This window comes from Acaromyces ingoldii, assembly GCF_003144295.1.
Source record: "Acaromyces ingoldii strain MCA 4198 unplaced genomic scaffold FA10scaffold_3, whole genome shotgun sequence".
Lineage (NCBI taxonomy): Eukaryota > Fungi > Basidiomycota > Exobasidiomycetes > Exobasidiales > Cryptobasidiaceae > Acaromyces > Acaromyces ingoldii.
Genome location: NW_020290249.1, coordinates 2,681,246 through 2,699,270, shown reverse-complemented (window position 1 = coordinate 2,699,270; position 18,025 = coordinate 2,681,246). Strand labels below are relative to the sequence as shown.

The following is an 18,025-nucleotide window of genomic DNA, read 5'->3' as shown; positions in this document are numbered from 1 at the left end:
TCCCGTTCATCACCGCACTCTGCTCTGCCCCCCCACGGCATTCGCATTGGGCCCGCACTGGGGAGCGCGCAGTCCGGTCGGGGTAGAAGGAGCGCCGCGCACATCAGGACTCGTCGCGTAGTCGCATGGCCCCTCGATCATCTCGCCGTTTCCGTCTCCCGTGTGTCTCGCCCGCCTCTCAGCTCCGTCTCCGCCAAGCCACTAAGGGCCTTTTCATCCGCGAGCGGTGAAAGGGAAGACGGAGCGAGAGAGAGGAGAGAGAGAGAAAAGAGAGAGAAGAGGGAGAGAGAGAAAGAGCGAGGGCGCACACGCGAGCCAACTGTCAGCGGAGGACGAAGGCAACGCTGCAAGACGCCGGAGCTCCACACCACTCATCTATCCTTTCTTGCGAACAAAGACCCATACCAAGACCAAAGAGAACAGAGAGGGGAGACGAAAGGAGAAACAGAGAGAGAGAGAGAGACACGTCTCGCCCTCAGACATGAATGGGGCCCAACCCACCACGTCGGTGCCCCTGGATCTGTTCCAAACAGTGCAGCAACCTGATCAAATACATCGAGACAATCTGCCAGGCACCCATCCGCAGCGTTCGGGGCAGCAGCAGCAGCAGCAACGCCAGGGCCAAGGGGCGTCGGTGCTCGACGGAGCTGGCGACTTTCAACCTTCGTGGATGTTTAGCACCGATTTCCCACCGAAACACCCAGACCAGGCCGCGCAGCAAGAAGCAGCTGCCGCCTCAACAGCCCTGGGAACGGCCACAACGATCGCACTGTCCACCCCAGAAGCACATTGGAGTGAGTTTTTTCGCCGTCCTCTTCGCGCCCTTGTCCTCCTTTCCCTCCTCTTTTCCCCTTTCTCCTTGTCTTTTCCCTTCTCATCCCCCCCGTCTCGTCATCGGCTATTTCGCCGGGTGCTACGCGCATCGAGCATCGTTCCCTCCTCCCGTTCCCTGCTGCCTCGTCGAGCGACGACGGGCTGTGCGCCTCCCCGATCGGACCCAGAGTGACTTCTACTCGGTCGCCTCATCTCCTTCTCCCCCATTTTACCTTGCTGTCCCTCGTCTTGCTGCCCTTTTCTTTTTTTTTTCTTTTTTTCCCTGCTATCTCCCTGGCAGGCACGATCAAAAATGCTGAGCCCAGCCCCACTTCATCTAGGTGCAAGCTCAAACTTTTCCTCTGCGCCGGAGCTGACGCTGTCTAGGTGAGCTACTCCTGCGTCCTCTCGCTTAACGATGCTCCGAGAGAAAAGGAATGACTGACCGCTCTTTCTTCATTCCCCTTCCTCTCCTTCTCCCCTCCTTTCCTAATCTCGCCAACGTCATTCTCATCTTCGTTGCCTTCCAACACCTGCTTTCCTCGTCGTCGTCATCCTTCTCCTCCTCCATTATCTCTCCCTCCCCTTTTTTCCGGGCTTTCCCAGTGAGCCCATCGATCAAGAAGCCGAATTCTTTGATCAAATCACCCGGCCGTATACCCCTTCGTACAACTCTGCCGCCGCATTCAGCGAACAGCAGGATTTCTGGAGCAACAGCGGCGCGGGACAGGACCTCGGCTCTTCCAGTGCCGTCTTTAACAACGGCGACGCACTCGACTTTGCCCACAAGGCCTCGTCCTTTGACTACGACCCAGAGACGGCCGACAGCTACAACAGCCTTCAGCCGTCCTCGCTCCTTGGCCAGAACTTGGGCGGCGTCTTCAACTTTGCGCCCCAGAGTAGCAGCACGAGCAGCAGCAACAACACCAACAAAAACAACAACAACAACAACAGCAGCAGCCAGTCGCATAGACCGAGTGTTTCCTCGTATCGGGACCGGAGAGAACAAGAGGCCGTCGTCAGCCCGTTTGCCAGTCCACTGCTGGATGCACAGTCGCCCCAGCACACGAGATCGTCTTCCTTTGGGTCCAATCTCGGCAGCCCCCTCGTAGACCAGGCCGACCAGGCGTGGATGCAGTCGCTCGGCCAGCGCATGAGCATTAGAGAAGATTCGTCCTTGCCCGTCTCTCAGCCGCAGCCCCAGTCTCAGCCATCGACCTCGCAGGCGCAGTCTCCGTTTCCGTCCATCGAGCTGCAACAGCAGCAGCAGCAACAACAACAGCAACAACAGCAGCAGCAGCAGCAGCAGCAACGATTACGGCCCTTTCCTGTCGGAAGCGGACAGTACGCCCCAGTCTTTGACGAAGACGACTTGCCAAAGTTCCACTTTGAGCCTCCGGCAGACTCTTCGCAGGTGCCAACGCTTTCTATCAACGATACTGCCATGCAAGACGCTCAAATGATGAGGGCCCAGCAGCAGTCGCAGTCGGAAGGGCAGCAGCAGCAACAGCAGCAGGCAGAACCGATCCAGCAGTCAGCACAGTTTCATGCTCATGCCCAGGCACAGCCGCAACAGCAGCAGCAACAGCAGCAGCAACAGCAACTACATCAACAAGAGCAGCAGCCACAGCAACAGCAGCAGCAGCAGCAGCAGCAGCAGCAGCAGCAGCAGCCGCCGCAGCAAGAACAAGGTAGCGTTTACTTTGCGTTTAATGATGCACCTCGGCGGCAGCCAAACAACTACCACAACATGCAGCAGGCTACGCTCATGGATCTCTCTGGCGGCTCACCGGCGCCCTTTGCGTCACGCTTCGATGGAGCAGAGCCGACGGCCTTTCGTGGACCGTCGCAGCTGGCAAACGATCCCAAGCGGCAGGACTCCTATGACCGCATCCGCAAGTACATTCGTCTCGACGTCGACATGGGCTTCGTGGCCAACAGGCCGACGGATGAGTCGCCTACCTCGGTCATGCGCAAACGCGCCAATTCCGACGTCGGTCCACGATCGCCTGGAGCGAGCAACTCGCCTCTGTGGAGCATCGTGCCCGGCGGCGTGACGGACACGACGCCGACGGCGGCCGCATCAGGTGTCGACTGGGCTACCGAGGCGGCCAAGCAGCGGAATTTGCAGCAGCAACAGCATCAGCAGCAGCAGCATATGAATCAGGCAAATGGCGGGCCAGGTGTCAATCCTTCGATGTTGCAGCAACAGCAGCAGCATGAGCAGCAACAGCAGCAGCAACAACAACAACAGCAGCCGCAGCAGCAACAGTTCCTTCAGCAGCGGCCGCGAACAGCGGCAGAGCCAGCGTCGGGGCCGATGAGGCAAAGACAGCAACCATTCATGTCGCAACTCATGACGAATCAGTGGCAGCCACCGAGCTCGAACCTGCTGCAGCCTACACTGCACCGCTCTCAATCATCCCATCGAGCTTCGGGTGCACGCCGGCATGTCCGTGGGGCCCAATCGGAGGATCTCTCGTCGCTGGCGCGGGCCCAGAACCCCGAGGAGTTTCTCACAAGGATCACGGCACCCGACGGCAGCTTGGCCCCGCCTCCCTCTGCTGGATCGGCGGGCACAGGCTCCTTTTCGCCCGTTCGCGCTCATCCGTACAAGACGACGCGCGACCGCAACTACTCCTTTGGCTCTGATCGCAGCAACGGCAGCAGCCAGGGCTCGAGCCCGCACGTCCGGGTCCAGGGCAGCCCGTATGCTTCAGGCAGTGGTGGAGGGCAGATGTCACCGGGCGCAGGGCCATCAAGCCGCTTCAGCAGGGTCAGAGACGCCATTGCCGGGCCCAACAACACGGTCCTCTACTCGCAAACGGCCCTGCCTACCTATGGCGCCTTCAGTGGCCCGCCATCGCAGCGCTCGACACCGCTTAGCACCGTGGGCGAGCATCTCGGCATGATCAACCCGCCCGTCCAGCAGGTGACGACGAGTGCGACGCAGGCGGCCAGTGCGAGCCGGCGCAAGAATGAGGCGGTCCACGTCTGTCCCATCCCAGGTTGCGGCTCGACATTCACGCGCAAATTCAACCTCAACGGCCACATTCGCTCTCATACGGGGGCACGGCCCTACGAGTGCAAGGAGCCTGGCTGTGGCAAGAGCTTCGCGCGTTCGTTTGACCTCTCGAGGCACGAGAAGCTCCATGCGGGTATCAAGCCGCACACCTGCGAGAGCTGTGGCAAGGCGTTTGCGCGTGCCGATGCCCTCTCGAGGCACCTGCGGAACGAGACAAGCCAGGGTGGATGCGCTGCAAAGGGCCAAGACACCGACTGGGACTTGCTCCCGCCGCAAATGGGCCAGGCCACCATCTCGCCATCACCTGCCTTGGGAGAAGACCAAGCTGGCCTCACGCTCAAGGAGGAGGACGAGAAGGACGTGCCCGTCTCCGCCTCGTCCTCGGGCAAGTTCCGCGGCCATGTTTTGTAGGCTTTCTGTAATGTGCTCCACCGCTTTCCCCCACCCCGCCTCCCTCTGCCTGTCTGGTCCTTTCCCCCCCAACCTTGTACTTGTCTCTCTTCTCGCTTCTTTCTGTTCCTCTCTCACACATACACACACACCTCGATACACATCGTTGGATTCAGCTGTAAAGGATTCTCTAAACGCTCTTCCTCCTCTCTCTTCCCCTCTTCTTTTCGCGGTCCCCTCACTCTGTCCTTTAGAAGGACGTGTTGTACTTGCTGTAATGTGTCCTCGACTCTTCTCTTTACTTTCTCTTCTACCAATGACGAATCGGCCCACCCGAGTCCAACGCAGCCCAGCCCAAAGGGGAACGAAAGTATTGCTTGCATTCCAAAACGTACGATGCAGGTTACAGTACAGTACATACAGTGACTGGGGCAACAACAACAAAGGATGTCCCGTCTACCGACGCCGGAGCTTTGCCTGGAGCCAGACTCTGTACATTTCCTTTTTCTCCTTGCGGTTGAGCAGCATGCGTCGATCGACGGCCATCTGCACCGTCTCGAAGCGTGTGTCTTCGATGCTCGGGGTGCTCCTTGTCGTATCCTCCTCTTCCTTCTCCCCTGGCCCAGCGTTCTCAGCAACAGCAGCTGCTGCGGGGGCGCCCTGGGCATCGGGTGGCGCAGTGGCCCCAAAGATGGCCAGGACTTCGTGTGGCTCGAAAAAGTAGACTCTCGTGCCGTCGCCTCGAATGTAGAAATTCTCATCGAGCATCCTCCCCTTCTTGAAGCGGAGCTGTGGCAAGTCGTGCCGGCCATAGTCGCGAAAGAGGACGAGCCCGCCGGGCTTGAGGAATCGAAAGACGTTGAGCGCCGCCTGTGCCCACTCCGAGGGTCGCAGGGCCGAGAGGACAAAGATGAGGACGACAATGTCGAGGCTGCCCTCGGCGACGCCGTCAATGTCCGAGGCCGAGGCGAGGTCCCAGACGCTGGCCCGGCAGTGGCCCGGCCGGGATCCGTCGGCGTACAGCGGGTGCGACTTGACGACGTCGACGGCCTCGGCCGAGTAGTCGCACGCAAACACCTCCAGCCCCTCGTTTTCGTTGACCTCGAGCAGCGGAAAGACGGTGTTGCCGGCGCCGCAGCCCACCTCGAGGATCCTCGTGGGCGGCGCACCCCGCTGGCTCGCATGCACCAGCTCGGGGAACTCGAGGTGGAGCCACCGTCGGTTCTTGAAGAAGCGATTCTCGTGCGAGGCGTAAAACTTGTCCCAGAACGAAGCAGGCTGGGCGTGGTAGGGCTCGGCCTCGTGCGCAGACAGCCTCGTCTCGGCCTGCGTGGCGAGAATGGACTGAATGCGGGCCCGATGTGCTTCCGGCGGCTCGACATGGTCCCAGGCATTGTGCTCCCATCGATTTCTGCCCTCGTCCAAGAGCCTTCCTCCGAACGAGGCTTCCTCTTCTTCCTCCTCTGACGCACCCGACGACGCCGCTGCTGCTGCTCGCCTCTCGGCCGCCTCTTCGGCAGTGAGACGCTTGATCTCCCGGACGGACGACGCCGCCTTTGCCTGGCTCTTGGTTTCGACATGGTATGTGACACCTAGCCTCCGATAGTCGAGTCCAGGGGTGCGCTGCCAGATCTGCCGCGCGACACGCTGCTGCGCCTGGTGACTCGTCTCCCCCTCGGTCGAGGTGCATGCGCGGACGACGAGGAAGCGCCTCGCGCCCAGCTCAGCCCTGGGCAAGTCAGTCTCGTGCCAGTACGGCGACGCCTTCTCTGGCGGCGCATTTGAGTCTGTCACGATGCCCCCAGACTCGAGGAGGATGGCGATGCCGGCACAGACGTCCCACTCCCAGCAACCGCCCTCCCACACAACGTCGATGGAGCCCTGAGCGCAAAAGGCGAGATCGAGCGTCGAGCTTCCCAGGCTGCGCACGCCATGGAGGTGCGGCACTTTTGCCTCCGGCGAGGGCGAGGGCGAATGCGCCCTCTTTGTCAGATCGTCGCTGGCGGCGAGGGTCGTCATTGTCGCGAGTTTACGCGCGAGGTTACCCTTGCCGTCCCTGCCTCGACGCCGGTCCTTGCCCCACTCACTCGCAAGCAGGATCCCACTGGGCGCATCGGCGGGCAGGGGCTTGCTCTCCAGCGGCAGTCTCTGCGGTGCAAGCGCATCATAGTCCTCCTCCTCGTCTTCATCGACGGCAGCAGAAGCAGAGGCGCTCCGCCGTTCGAGGTCGGCCAGATGGCAGCCATGGTCGACTACGGGCCGCTTGCTCGTGGGTACTCGCGCAGGATAGGACAGGTAGGCACCCCTGCCCCTCGCACCGCTCCAGAGCGTGCCGAGTGGGCCGAGATTGGGCGCATATATGCAGCCCACGAGCGCATCGTCAGCGATCGAAGAGTGGCTGCAGGAGAAGCCAATGGAGATGCTGTGGAGCTGGAGCAGGTGCGTGTAGTTGAGCGTCCCATCGATCGGGTCAACCAGCCATGTGGGGCCCTGTTTTGTCGTCAGCACGTCAGCAAAGCGCGAAGAGGGAGAAAAGACAGAGGAGGTCTGCGCACTCACTCTGCGAGAGGTGTAGTAGCCCTTGGAAGATCCCGCCCCATACGACTCCTCGGCGACGATTGCATGGCTGGGATACCGCGCTTGAATACTCGATCGAATAAAATCTTCGACGGCCAGATCGACTTCCGTGACGAGGTCGATCTCCGAGGCCTTTTCCTGTGGCAGCGCGGTGCTTGGCCCCGCGCCCGCAGCAGCAGCCGATGGCCGTCTGGACCTGGCCGCCTGCCTTCTTGCGCGCGCCCGCACCAATGCGCCTGCCCGCAGGACCAGGTCCACGGCAAAGTCGTGGATCTCTTGCAGATCCACGCCTGCCCCGGCCTCGTCAAAGGCAGTCGCACACGCAGGCGCAGCAGCAGTCGCTCGTGCCGAGGCTGCCATCGTCGTCGTCCTCCTCGGGTGCTTTTTTTCTTGAGCAAGCTTGCATTGCTCCAAGATAAACTTTTTGTTTTGGTTTTATTTACACCGACACGCGAGCCGCGCGCGCGCAATTTTTCTTTTTCTTTTTCTACCCTGGCCTCCCGTCCGTGCACGCAGTTTCTTCTTGCGTCGCCAAAGAGGGAGGAAGAAGAAGAAGAAGAAGAAGAAGAAGAAGGCCAACAGACGATGCTCAGGAGAGCCTGGCCTCGGCGCCGACTCAGCACCACTGGCGCGCCTCGCAGTTGGATCGTTCTTGGGCAAGCATGTCCAAGGCCTGCCTCGCTCGTCGCAGCCACGTTAAAGGCCGGTTGCGCACACCGGTCGACGTCGTCTTCCTCGTCTTCGCTCTCCAGACCGCTGTCGCCCGTCGCTCACATCGCAAGCGCAAACGTCGGCAAGCGCGTGAGCGTGGCGGGATGGCTCGTGTCGCTGCGGAGAATCTCCAAGAGCCTCGTGTTTGCCGTGCTGCTGTTGCCCTCTGGCCGGGGCAGGCTCCAGCTCGTCGCGCGAGAGGACCAGAGGCACGTCGCCGAGTCGTGGGAGCGCGCGGGCCTCCATGGCGTCGTGCACGTCGAAGGAATCTTGCGGTCGAGGCCTCAAGAAGCGCAACGCCAGGGCAAGGTGAGCGCCGCAACCTACATCCTCCTCTTCCTCCTCTCGACACTCACTTCCACTGCTCTCTTCCCTGCTCTACAGAACCCTTCCGACCAGCTGGCTGACCTCGAGCTGGAAGCGAGCGAGACGACGGTTCTGAATGCTGTTCCGTCTGGATCACTGCCCTTTGACCCCATGGACGAGGTGGCGCCGGCTCGCGACGAGATCAGGGCCAAGCATCGGTACCTCGACCTGCGATCGGCCAAGCTGGGCCACAACCTTCGACTGCGCAGCAAGGTGGCATGGACCGTGAGGGAGTACCTTCACAGCCAGGGTGGGTCTCGGATACCCTTGCGCTAGTTTCCAGCGGCTGAACTGGACCCACAGACTTTACCGAAATCGAGACGCCGATCCTGCTCCGCTCGACGCCCGAGGGCGCACGCGAGTACCTCGTCCCTGCGCGCCAGGCCTCGTCGACCATCACGAGCATCGCTGAGCCGCGCTTCTATGCGCTGCAGCAGTCGCCCCAGCAGCCCAAGCAGCTCCTCATCGCTTCCGGTGTCACGGACCGGTACTTCCAGCTGGCCCGGTGCTTTCGCGACGAAGACGGGCGCAAGGACCGCCAGCCAGAGTTCACCCAGATCGATGTCGAGATGGGCTTCGTCAGCGGCTGCCCAGCGACGGCCATCGACGGCTGGCAGATTGGCGCCGTCGAAGTGAGAGAGGTCGTCGAGGGTTTGGTGCGCAAGATCTGGAAGGTGGCGAGGCCCGACCATCCACTCCCGAAACACTTTCCCGTGATGAGCTACGACGAGGCCATGTCGCGCTACGGGTCCGACAAGCCAGACGTGCGCAGTGGGCTGCAGCTGTACGATCTGACGAGCGCCCTCGACGGCTCGGCAGAAGAGTCAGCGCAGGAGCAAGGGGTGGACGACGAGGCTGACACGGCCATCGAAGTGCTGGCCGTGACGCTCCCGACTGGAACCTTGTCAAACAAGGAGGTGCAGCAGCTGGCGATGGCTGTCCCGGGCGTCGAGTGCTTCAAGGTCAGGCGAGAGGAGCCAAACAGCATTGCTTCGCTCCTGCTCCGGAAGAGCACAAACGTGCGCACCTACCTCTCGAGTCAAGAGATCGAGCCGACGCAGGTCGACGCCGATCGACTCGCGCGCGCCGTCGAGGGTGCCATCGAGGCTGGCAGCACCACGCCGCCCACCTCTCCGTCAGGGGAGGCAGTGACGCACCTCTTTGTCGCCACGCGGCGGCGGCCTTTTGCTGGAGGCAGCACCTCGCTCGGCGACGCTCGACTCGCCCTGCTCTCCCAGCTCCGTACAGCAGCAGCAGCAGCAACCGGGCACCTTGCACAGGAGGAGGGCGACCGCTTCGTCTGGATCACCCACTTTCCCCTCTTTACACGCGCCGACGGCGACAAGGAGCATCTCGCGCGCGGCCGCTGGAGCAGCACCCACCACCCCTTTACCGCGCCTGTCGAGGCGGACCTCGCCGCGCTCCAGGCCGTCCTGCAGCGCCACGACGGCGACCGTGAGCGCGTGCTCAAGCACTGCAAGGGCCAGCACTACGACCTCGTTCTCAACGGCGTCGAGGTCGGCGGCGGCTCCGTCCGCATCCATTCGCCGCACCTCCAGCGCCTCGTCCTCCAGGCTGCCCTCCAGGTGTGTTTCTCTCTCTCTCTGTGTCTGTCTCTGTCTCTGTCTCTCTTCGATACTGACGACAAACGGCAACGTTGCAGCTCAGCGACGCCGAGACGGCGCAATTTGCGCACCTGCTCCACGCCCTCGAGGCAGGCGCCCCACCGCACGCCGGCATCGCCCTCGGCTTCGACCGGCTCATGGCCATCCTCTGCGGCACACCGACGATCCGCGACGTCATTGCGTTTCCCAAGAGCGCTACGGGCGCGGATCCACTGTTTGGCTCGCCCGCGGCGCTCGTCAGCGAGGTGGGTGCAGAGCAGGTGGGGGAGCTCGAGAAGGAGGGAGAGGGAGGGACAGGAGCAGGTGGGCAGGAGGACACTTGGTTGAGCCAGTATGGCCTTCAGAGGCGGCAGAGGAAGTGAGGGCGGGTGGCGCTTGCTGCACAGAGACAGGGTGGCAAATGTATAGAAGCAGCTTGAGTAGAGGAGCGGCAAGGAGAATAATGTACATCTTTCTCATCATCATCATCATCGTCGTCGTCGTGAGGAAATGAAAAGAAGAAGCCGAAAAGGGGTAAAGAGGGAAAAGAAGGAGAAGAAGGAGAAAGATGGGTAGCGGGACTTGCTACTGCTGCAGACTACGTGATGGGAGAGCGATGCGATGGATGCCTGTTGTAGTGGCTGTTGTAGTTGTAGTTGTAGTAGAAGGGGGATAGCATAGAATGAGGAACACGACTGGATGGAATGGAGGCTCGTTTGTTTGTATGAGAGAGAGAGGTTCGTATCGGTCGTTCTTTTGGTCGTTTGGGTCGTTTCTTCTCGTCACCGTCGCGGATGCATCAAGCGCCGCAACACCAGGAGCCCGCCGCTGCGCCCGAGGCATCTCCCTGGCCGCGGGCCCTGGAGAAGCCATCGGCGCTGTCCGTGCCTTGTCCAAGAAAGATGCTGTCTCTATCTGCTCCGTGCTGGCCTGCCAGCTTCTGCCGTCGCCGCGTCGCCATGGCCTCCATCTGCTCCCTGCGCTCGACGAGGCGCGTGGCGAGGCCGACAAAGACATCCTCAATGCCCTCGTTGTCCTTTGCCGAGACTTCCGTCACCTCGATAAAGTCCCATGCACCCTCGGGACCCACACCCCGGTCGACGGCTGCTGCTTCGTCGGCGGCCTTCGTCGAGGAATTGTTGGATTTGCCCGACCCACTGCCCCCGTCCTCGTCCTCGTTTGACGTCGTCGTCGTCGTCGTGGTTGCGATGAGGCCTCTCCGCATGGCAGCCAGGCTCCCAAAGCCAGAAGCCAGCCGGCTCGTGGGAGGCGCATCGCCGCTCAACGAGTCGCGACCGGGCGATGTGGGGCTCGTCGAGGCACCGCCAGGGGACTTTCGGAACGAGCTGGTCGGCGCGCTTTTTTGAGACTGCGACCGCAAGAGTGGGTTGCTAGGTGGAGAGGCCGACGGTGACAGGGCACGGGTCCAGCCTGTGACGAGTTGCTGGGCATCGTCGAGGCTGAGGAGAGGCAGCACAGTCAGCACAGGGGCTAGACACAACCTCATCCGGGACATCGGAGGCCACTCACGACACCTGGCGATACCGCGACGCCAAATCGACCTTGGAGCCCACAATGTGGATGACGAGGTCCGTGTGGACATTCTTGCGGAGCTCTAGAGATGGTAACGGGCGACGGAGAAGCGCGGTCATCAGAGATCGCAGACGCGAAGGAAGAGTCTGTCGCCGGCTCACCTTCTATCCAGGTCCGCACATCGTCAAAGCTGGCGGGGTTTGTGATGTCGTAGACAATGACGGCGGCGTTGGCTCCGCGATAGTACATGGGCGCCTGTGGGTCGAACGAGGCCATCAGCCAGGTCCGATGGAGGGTTATAGCACAACAACACTCACCATGCTCCGAAACCGCTCTTGGCCCGCCGTGTCCCAGAGCTGGAGTCGCACCTTGACGCCGTCGATGATGAGCTTCTTTGTGAGAAAACTGGCGCCTATTGTGCTGGGAATCGACGAGGCATTGAACTGGCCAGACGTGTAGCGGTGCACCAGCGACGTCTTTCCGACGCCTTTGGGAGTCGTTGATGGAGTCGCTTTAGTTGGAAATGCTGGCTGGTTAAGAAATCATGACTCACCTTGTGCGCCCAGAATGACGACCTTTAGATCCAGTCCACCTCCCAGCCCTGGCCTGGTCGATGCTGGCCCATTTCCCACACCTCCGCCTCCTCCTGATCCTGTCGCTCCTGCCGCCCCTGCTGCTCCTGCTGACCCTGTTGCGGCGGATCCTATCCCTGATGTTGTCCCTGCACCGCCGGGCCCGAGTCCCGAGCTTGAAGAAGGTCCGACCGCAGGGGTAAGCCGGGAGGATGCCGGGGGCGACAGAGCGCCTGATGAGTGCATCCTCGACGGAGGGCTGCCTGTCGGCCGCACCGCGTACGTGCCCTCGCCTGCAATGGTGGCCGACCGAGCCAGGGTGAGTCCCCTCCTGTTTGGTACGCTCCTCTGGGCGTAGTCTGGCGACACGACCGGCAGCGCCGCGGGCGGCGACTGGGGCGAGGTAGTCGGGACGGGATCAGCGGCAATGTCGCCAGCAATGACGTCGAGGAGCGTATCAGAGGCCGAGAGCGTGTCCGTAGCGCCTTTAGTTGCACCACCGCCCCTGTCAACTGTCCGCGTCGTCGCCGTCGTGACGGCCGGCGACACCTTGGTGCTCGAGAGGGACCGCAGTGGAGGTGACGAGGACGAAGCGCCGCTTTGCATGCTCTCGCGCTTTCCCGGCTTTCGCTGTCTCTATCGACAGGCCCCTTGCGCGCGCTTTCCCCCGTCCGTCTATTCGGTCGAGGCTCTCTATAGGTAGGCCCTCCCCCGTTGGAAGCAAAGGAGAGGAAAAGAAGAGAAAAATGAGGTTCCTTGGCAAGGGATGCTGCTGTCTCGTCGGTTGGAGGTGTCTGTCAAAACAAGGGAAAAGGGGCGCCCTTTCCCCCCCCTTCAAAACTCTATCTCGCAATTTTGGTGTTGCTTTTGGGCTCCTGCAACTTTTTGCTCGAAAGAGAGAAAGAGAGAAAGCCTCAATTTTCTACCACGTGGCGTTCCTGGTCCGTGTCTGATATTCCGAGCAGAAATTCAAGAAACCGTGCGTGTGCGAGCGAGGGCCCGGATCTATTCTGCTTTAACTTCTCAGCCACAACCCACCAACGCTCTCTCCCTCACTCCCATCCACCCACTGCCTGCCCCCAAAAGAGTAAGAGAGAGAGAGAGAGGAGACAGCGACGATGCCTACGCCTACACCCTTTTCGTGGAAGGCCGGTCCGGGAAATGTCCAGATCAGCGGCGACTGGGACGAGTGGAAGGAGCGGGTAGCCCTCGATAGGCAGCCGGATGGCTCCTTTGCAAAACAGGTGGGTGGTGCGGGAAGCCATATTGGTGTGGATGCGTTATCACGAAAAAGCCTAAAACGTCGCGACTTCCTTTCTTCTTCTTTCTTCTACAAAAGATTTCCTTGCCATCCAACACAAAGGTGCACTACAAGTACATCGTCGATGAGCAGTGGACCACGAACCCAGAGTCGCCCACGGTCAACGATGGCGGCAACGTCAACAACGTTGTCGATGTTGGTCCTGAGCCAGCCACGACGACGGCTGCTCATGCCGTCGAGGGCGCCCTTGCCGGCGTGGGAGCCGCTGCTGCGGCCGTAACGGCAATGATCGCTGGCACCGACGGCGAGCACGCGAGCACTGCGCCTGCTGCTGCTGCGAGCCAGACCGAGGGACAGGCACAAGCTGCACCAAAGACGGAAGCCGAGAAGAAGCAGGAGCCCGCCAGCGGCATCAAGGAGGTGGCTGACGGCGACGTCCGGAGTGAGTGCAGGGGCGACTGTTTGCCAAATCTATCCTCAGACAGTGTTATTGACCCAGCCATCGCGGGTATCGATTTGCAGATGCCATCCCTCCCTCGCTCACCTCAGCCACGCACACGGCTGCCCCCGTTGTCGCCAGCGCCGTGGCCACCGTAACAGGCGCCGACATTCTCCGAGGCACGCCCTCGGATGCACTTCCCGTGTCCAGCGCGGAGCAGAAGCAGGTGCAAGCCGATGCCGTCAAGGGCGACAACGCTGCCCTCGCCGACAAGGTCGACCCCGTTGGCGGTGCCTCGGCGACACACCCGTCTCAGGCCACGACGGAAAATGCTGCATCGGGCGCCAACGTGGCTGCGACGGCTGCCTCGTCCAACAACCTTTCCCAGCCCCCTGTCGCCGTCAACGAGAGCGGCTTTGCGGCCAACGTCGACCCGGCCACCGGCGGTCCTCAGACCGCAGGCGCTGACAAGAAGGAAGGCGGCGATAAGGCGGCCGCCATTGCTGCTGGCTCTGCTGGTGCTCTGGGCGCTGCTGCCGTTGGCGGTGGCGCGGCCAGCCTTGCTGGAACCAAGAGCTCCGGCGGGACAAACGTCACCAACACGGATGCTACCACAACCTCGACGGCGGCTACCACGGCGCCATCCACCGCTGCAGCGCCAGCTGCCGCTTCTGCCCCCGCTCCCGGTCTCGGTGCTACGGATGGTGCTGCTGCTGCCGTGGCTGCAACACCGGACAAGTCGCTGCCAGACGCGCCAACCGACGTCAACAAGCAGACGGCACCAGGCGCCATTGCTCCTTCCAACGGCAAGACCTCTGCACCAGCTCAAACCGAAAGCTTGTCTTCCAAGCAAACGCCATCGGGTGCCATTGCCCCCGCAGGTGCCTCGACGACGACTGCGGCCGCCGTGCGCAACAGCACCACCGCCGGTGCTGCCCCTGCGATCCCTGGCGCAGCCACCACAAAAGCCGATGCAGCCGCTGCCACCACCACCGCTTCCACCACGAATGGCACGGGAAGCAAGCCCAAGCCAGCCGCCGAGGCACCCCAGACACCTTCCAAGAGCACGAGCGAGAGCAAGCGCACGAGCAAGTTTGGCACTCTGGGCGCCCGGAAACCGCCTACCCACGACAGTTCCGTCGATGCGAGCCAGGACCGTCGCCAGGCCTCGGAGGCGACGAGCCAGCGGGATCGCAAGAAGAGCTTCTTTGGCAAGATCAAGGCAGCCATCAGCCCCCACTCGTCGCCGAGCAAGTAATCATGGACAGCATCCGCAACTTTGCAATAACAGCAGCCGTCGTCACTGTCGTCGCAGCCTCTCTCTCTCCTTTTTGCTTTTCATACCCTGCCCACGTTTTACTCTCCTATGGCCGTCCGCTCCGCCCTTTGCCTGTCTATATGTTTGTTTCCACCGCCTGCTGCTGCAATACTACTACTGCTATGTCCGCTGTGCTACTGACACAAAGGTCTCGCCAACTTTGTCCGCCTCGACCGCAGACGCAGGCATAGCCGGTGTTACGTGTCGAGACGAGAGAGGCCGCCGAGTCGCCGCGCTCTTTTCCCGTACGACAAGTCCTTTCCCGTGCCTTTCTTCTTGGAGTGGAGGTTGCTCGATATTATATTGTAGCCCTGTCTCTATCTAAATTGTGTTGCATATTTTCCCTTGTTGGGTAGTAGTAGCTACGACGCGCGTACTACTACTTGTCCATCTATCGCCGGGGCCCGTGCAGGGCATGCAATTAGTCTAAAATGCAGGCGGGGGGTAAATTGACTATCTTTCTTCCTGCGCACGCCAGCCCTATCGGGGTCAGTCCACACTGGCCGGACAGAGACCGATGAGGGCAGAAGGGACCAGTACGTACGTACGTGTGTCTCCACCTCCAATGTTAGAGGCCCAGGACAAGCCAAGCGGTCTCTCGAGCGGGACCAAAGGCTGCGATGATATCAGGCGCTGCGCTCATGCCAAAGTGGGGCCCCCTCCACTACCAACACCCTCCTCTCTCTCTCTCTCTCTCTCTCCACATGATTGAGCCGCTACTTCCTAATGTAGCCACACACATAGACAGCCTTTCTTTTTGTTTAAGTATTTACAATAGTAGAAGATGAGCGACCGCCCGCACTCTGCACATCGCCCGGCCCTCTCCTCCTTGCCTTGGCTGCTCTCCCAATTGCATCTCTGCCGGCAATCGCCATTCGCCGCTGCATACCGCTGTCTCTCTTCTTTCTCAGTCTCCTCTTCTCCCACAAAGTTAATAAAATAGAACTATAAAGAGATGCTTCGCTCGGCCGTCCACTCTTCCTTCCGTTCCACCACCATCTATCCCTCGTCTCATCTGTCCAACTTTGTTGCAAGGACAGTCAAGCCTGCATTTACACCTCTCGCTACTCGATCATTTTCAAGCACACAGCCCAACATGGTCAAGGTGAGCTCCTTCTCTCATCCCCTTCCTTTCTGACAGCCAAGCTTGCCACTGACACACTACGGGCACACAGGTCCTCGCCATTCTCTACTCTGGCGGTCAAGTCGCTCAGGATGAGCCCCGCCTCCTAGGCACTACCGAGAACAAGCTCGGCCTCGAGAAGCTCCTCAAGGAGCAGGGCCACGAGTTTGTCGTGAGTAGCGTCCTCTCTTTAGAGGGCATCACTTTTTCGTCTGGCTCACTGACAATGATATATTACGTCGTAGGTCACCGACGACAAGGAGGGCCCCAACAGCAAGATGGCAAAGGAAATCGTCGACGCTGACGTCGTCATCACGACGCCCTTCCACCCCGGCTACCTCTCCCGCGAGGTCATTGCCACGGCCAAGAACCTCAAGCTGTGAGTTGTCGATGAATGGCGGCAAAGGCGCTGGCAGCATGCGCCATGCTTCCACCAAGAAAGAAAAAGAGAAAAAAGGAAGAAAATAAATAAAGTGCACCGGCTGACTGAATGTCGACAGCTGCATCACTGCCGGTGTGGGCTCGGACCACGTTGACCTCAACGCAGCCAATGAGCGCCAGATCACCGTCGCCGAGGTGTCGGGCTCCAACGTTGTCTCCGTCGCCGAGCACGTCATCATGACTATCCTTGTCCTCGTGCGCAACTACAACGTGGGCCACGAGCAGATTGTCCTCGGCAAGGACGGCGGCTGGAAGGTCTCTGCCATTGCTCGCGATGCCTATGACCTCGAGGGCAAGGTCGTGGGCACGATTGGTGCCGGCCGCATCGGCTACCGCGTGCTCCAGCGCCTCGTCCCCTTCAACTGCAAGGAGCTCCTCTACTTTGACTACCAGGACCTGCCCGGCGATGCCGCCAAGCAGGTCAATGCGCGCCGCGTCGCAGACCTCAAGGACTTCCTGTCGCAGTGCGACGTCGTCACGGTCAACTGCCCGCTGCACGAGGGCACCCGCGACCTCATCAACGCCGACACGATCAAGAGCATGAAGAAGGGCGCCTGGCTCGTCAACACGGCCCGTGGCGCCATCTGCAATGCCGAGGCCGTCAAGGCCGCCGTCGAGAGCGGCCACCTCCTCGGCTACGGCGGCGACGTCTGGAACCACCAGCCTGCACCCAAGGACCACCCTTGGCGCAGCATGAAGAACGCGCACGAGGGAGGCAACGCCATGGTGCCCCACTACTCGGGCACGACCCTCGATGCGCAGAAGCGGTACGCCGACGGCACCGTCGAGATCCTCCAAAATTGGCTCAACGGCAAGCCCCAGACCCAGGCCAACCTCATCGTCGAGAAGGGAGACTACGCCACCAAGGCGTACGGCCAGCGCAAGTAAGGTCAGCCTCTTGAAAACATGAATCCTTTACATGAATGCACCTTGTAAATTGAATCTTCGACTGCAATTCACCGAATCCTTTTGGGCGGGAGACTGATTGCATTTTATCGTGGCCGTGCTCTCTCTGACCTGGATCAGTACTGTACAAATGGCCTTTTCTTGCTGCGAGGCGGGTCTACCACAGCTTGATTCCATAACCAAGCTCGCCCCATCCCACATGAATCCGACTGGGTATTCTATGCCAGACCATCTGCTTGTCTTGTCTTCCTCCTCCTTCGGCGCTTTGACTGTCGCTACCAGGTGCCAAAGATGGTGACAACGACCATGCTGATGCTGGTGATGCTTCTGATGAGGGTGTGGTGGGCAGCAGCAACGGTGACCTCTTTGTGCCGACGTGGCCGCAAAAGTTCCAGACGAAATGGCTGACGCTCAGCCAGTAGTAGCTCGCCTGGTTGCCCCTCTTTCTCCGCTGCTGTGCCAGGCGTGAGGACCGAGAAGCAGGAGGAGGAGGGAATAATGCACACGCGGGCGTGACGGAGCCGAGCAGGTGGTGAAATGGGTCGGGCTCTGCTGGGCAGGAAGCGCGACACGTCACGGGTGGAGCAGCTTGGGGTGCAGTCGTGGTGGTGGTGGTAGACGTGGGTGACAGAACGAGGTTGCGGGAATCGTACCATGAGGCCGTGCTGATCATGAGGCCTACGACGATGAAGGAGCAGTAGGCGCAAGGCTTTGTCTTGATGGCGTACGCAAGGACAAAGAGCAGGAGCAGGTACGGCGACGCGGCGGGCAAGGGTAGGATGAAAAGCGGCAACCACCAGCGCTGGTTCGCCCATGGTGCCGCATCAGCTCGACACATCAACAAGGCGCTCGCCAGCCTGCTCGATACACTCACGAGGCAATGCATGGTTGTCTCAGCCTGAGCAGAACTCTTCCGTCGCCGTCGTCGTTGTCCTGCGTCGACCGT

The 18,025-nt window shown here is 60.9% G+C and overlaps 7 protein-coding genes across 7 annotated transcripts; 4 read left to right on the top strand and 3 right to left on the bottom strand.

The window, feature by feature from the left end:
- Positions 1–481: 481 nt before the first annotated feature.
- Positions 482–4,249, top strand: FA10DRAFT_286554 (hypothetical protein; the record flags this gene model as incomplete). Its single annotated transcript, XM_025524079.1, has 3 exons — positions 482–794; positions 1,155–1,200; positions 1,420–4,249. The coding sequence occupies 3 exons, from the start codon at positions 482–484 to the stop codon at positions 4,247–4,249; spliced, it is 3,189 nt and encodes a 1,062-aa protein (XP_025378080.1).
- Positions 4,250–4,583: 334 nt separating this feature from the next.
- FA10DRAFT_302073 (hypothetical protein) lies at positions 4,584–7,165 on the bottom strand (the record flags this gene model as incomplete). Its single annotated transcript, XM_025525058.1, has 2 exons — positions 4,584–6,718; positions 6,788–7,165. The coding sequence occupies 2 exons, from the start codon at positions 7,163–7,165 to the stop codon at positions 4,685–4,687; spliced, it is 2,412 nt and encodes an 803-aa protein (XP_025378079.1). The 3' UTR covers positions 4,584–4,684.
- A 159-nt stretch (positions 7,166–7,324) lies between these two features.
- FA10DRAFT_252545 (hypothetical protein) lies at positions 7,325–10,019 on the top strand. Its single transcript, XM_025519658.1, has 4 exons — positions 7,325–7,825; positions 7,901–8,132; positions 8,186–9,468; positions 9,546–10,019. Exons 1-4 carry the CDS (start codon positions 7,391–7,393, stop codon positions 9,867–9,869), a joined length of 2,274 nt encoding a protein of 757 aa, XP_025378078.1. The 5' UTR covers positions 7,325–7,390; the 3' UTR covers positions 9,870–10,019.
- FA10DRAFT_267306 (ras-domain-containing protein) lies at positions 9,920–12,381 on the bottom strand. The gene is made up of 5 exons (XM_025521857.1): positions 11,573–12,381; positions 11,337–11,506; positions 11,181–11,274; positions 11,017–11,101; positions 9,920–10,946 (listed from the first exon to the last, which is right to left on the bottom strand). The coding sequence occupies exons 1-5, from the start codon at positions 12,195–12,197 to the stop codon at positions 10,286–10,288; spliced, it is 1,635 nt and encodes a 544-aa protein (XP_025378077.1). The 5' UTR covers positions 12,198–12,381; the 3' UTR covers positions 9,920–10,285.
- A 188-nt stretch (positions 12,382–12,569) lies between these two features.
- On the top strand, positions 12,570–13,267 carry FA10DRAFT_126043 (hypothetical protein). Its single transcript, XM_025517953.1, has one exon. The coding sequence runs from the start codon at positions 12,710–12,712 to the stop codon at positions 13,130–13,132; it is 423 nt and encodes a 140-aa protein (XP_025378076.1). The 5' UTR covers positions 12,570–12,709; the 3' UTR covers positions 13,133–13,267.
- A 1,824-nt stretch (positions 13,268–15,091) lies between these two features.
- Positions 15,092–17,283, top strand: FA10DRAFT_267304 (NAD-dependent formate dehydrogenase). The gene is made up of 4 exons (XM_025521856.1): positions 15,092–15,714; positions 15,785–15,904; positions 15,978–16,111; positions 16,233–17,283. Exons 1-4 carry the CDS (start codon positions 15,565–15,567, stop codon positions 17,059–17,061), a joined length of 1,233 nt encoding a protein of 410 aa, XP_025378075.1. The 5' UTR covers positions 15,092–15,564; the 3' UTR covers positions 17,062–17,283.
- A 71-nt stretch (positions 17,284–17,354) lies between these two features.
- On the bottom strand, positions 17,355–17,965 carry FA10DRAFT_260628 (hypothetical protein; the record flags this gene model as incomplete). Its single annotated transcript, XM_025520031.1, has 3 exons — positions 17,355–17,406; positions 17,442–17,881; positions 17,954–17,965. 3 exons carry the CDS (start codon positions 17,963–17,965, stop codon positions 17,355–17,357), a joined length of 504 nt encoding a protein of 167 aa, XP_025378074.1.
- Between the last annotated feature and the right edge of the window lie 60 nt (positions 17,966–18,025).